The sequence below is a fragment of the Alligator sinensis genome, unplaced genomic scaffold (assembly GCF_000455745.1).
Source record: "Alligator sinensis unplaced genomic scaffold, ASM45574v1 scaffold237_1, whole genome shotgun sequence".
Taxonomy (NCBI): Eukaryota; Metazoa; Chordata; order Crocodylia; family Alligatoridae; genus Alligator; species Alligator sinensis.
In genome coordinates this window covers 1576500-1577741 of record NW_005841849.1, presented here as the reverse complement: position 1 = coordinate 1577741, position 1242 = coordinate 1576500, and the positions used below count along the sequence as shown (strand labels likewise).

The 1242-nt window shown below is 39.8% G+C and overlaps 1 protein-coding gene across 1 annotated transcript in view; it reads right to left on the bottom strand.

Moving 5' to 3' along the window:
• The window catches only part of MYO7B (myosin VIIB), a 69929-nt gene that overhangs the window by 2923 nt on the left and 65764 nt on the right, over positions 1-1242 (bottom strand). The window contains exon 46 of the mRNA XM_014522119.2: positions 435-518. Within this exon, the coding sequence (XP_014377605.1) occupies positions 435-518 (84 nt within the window). The remainder of the gene's footprint in view (positions 1-434; positions 519-1242) is intronic.

Here is a 1242-nt window from a genome sequence, read left to right as displayed (position 1 = left end):
ACAGAGCCAACCTGCACCAAGAACAGGGTTGCAGTCTACCAGCCTCTTTCCATCTTGTTTGTTTGCTGTGTTGTGGACCACTTAGAGAATTCAGCATGGGAAATCTAAAGGAGGTTCCCTGACAAATAGCTTTTTTGTAATGTGCCCCTCTTGTAACAGCTGTCTTAGCTTTTTCCTGTCCAGTGCAAAGAATGCATATGACAGTTGCTCAGAGTGCTTTGGAATAGTCCCTTTACTGCTCTTTGTGGCAATATACTGTATTAACATCAGTGTTACACAACAAATTAACAAAAGACCAATGGAGTTCCTAAAATTAGAGGAGAAGGTCCTGTCCCTAACTAGCACTGCCATTGAGGGGGTTCTTCCTTAGGAGTATCAATCGGAAATGTGCACTTCCCAGAGGTCCAGAGAAGCACTGAGAAAACAGCTCTTACCTTGGTCTTTTGGTGTATCAGGGAGACTCCGTGTTTGTTGATTGCAATCAGTATGATGTCAGGGAAATTTGGCTCTGAGGTTTGCTGACAAAGAGGAACAAAATGAAGTGGTGAACAGACAAAGGAGGTGGAAAAAGATCCACTTCACTGCTATTTATTGTCATCATCAGATTAACACTGAGGTAGCCATTCCTAGACATAACTTATCTTGAAGACTTGCACACCTGATAGTTGGAGGAGGGCAAGTGTGTAGTAGGCGTTGCAACCAGGCCCCAGCCCTGCACAGTTTGGTTTTGTTTCTGGTTTGCTGCAGGCAGTTCTATTAAGCTTAATGAAACCACTATGATTATAATTAGAGAGCCTTTATTACTGTCAGCTGGCTCGTTAGACTGGCTGGCAGAGGGAAAGTGTGTAGTGGTTATACATTTGAAGTGTGATAGAACAGTTACATTTTTATATCTTTGTTATACATTGAATAACTATAAAAAACAAAGTCAATTACTAGCTACTATATAGATGCATGCTGCTGTTTTTTAAGATGCCTCCATGCAGGGGTATTGTATTCTACTACTTCAGTATTTGTACCAAGTAGTTGTTTTCTTATTGTTAAACCTTCCTTCAAACTTCCCATCTCCTTGGAAGATGTGTTACTTATTTTTAAGTTGTGATTTGTAATGCCCTTGAAACTTTTTGTTTATATGTTTGGTAGTTTTATATGTTTTATGTGTTTGGTCCTATATTCTCCTGATATTTATTACCTTTTATGAAAGGGGGGGGGGGGGGGTTTTTTTTTAGTTTGAGAAGTTTT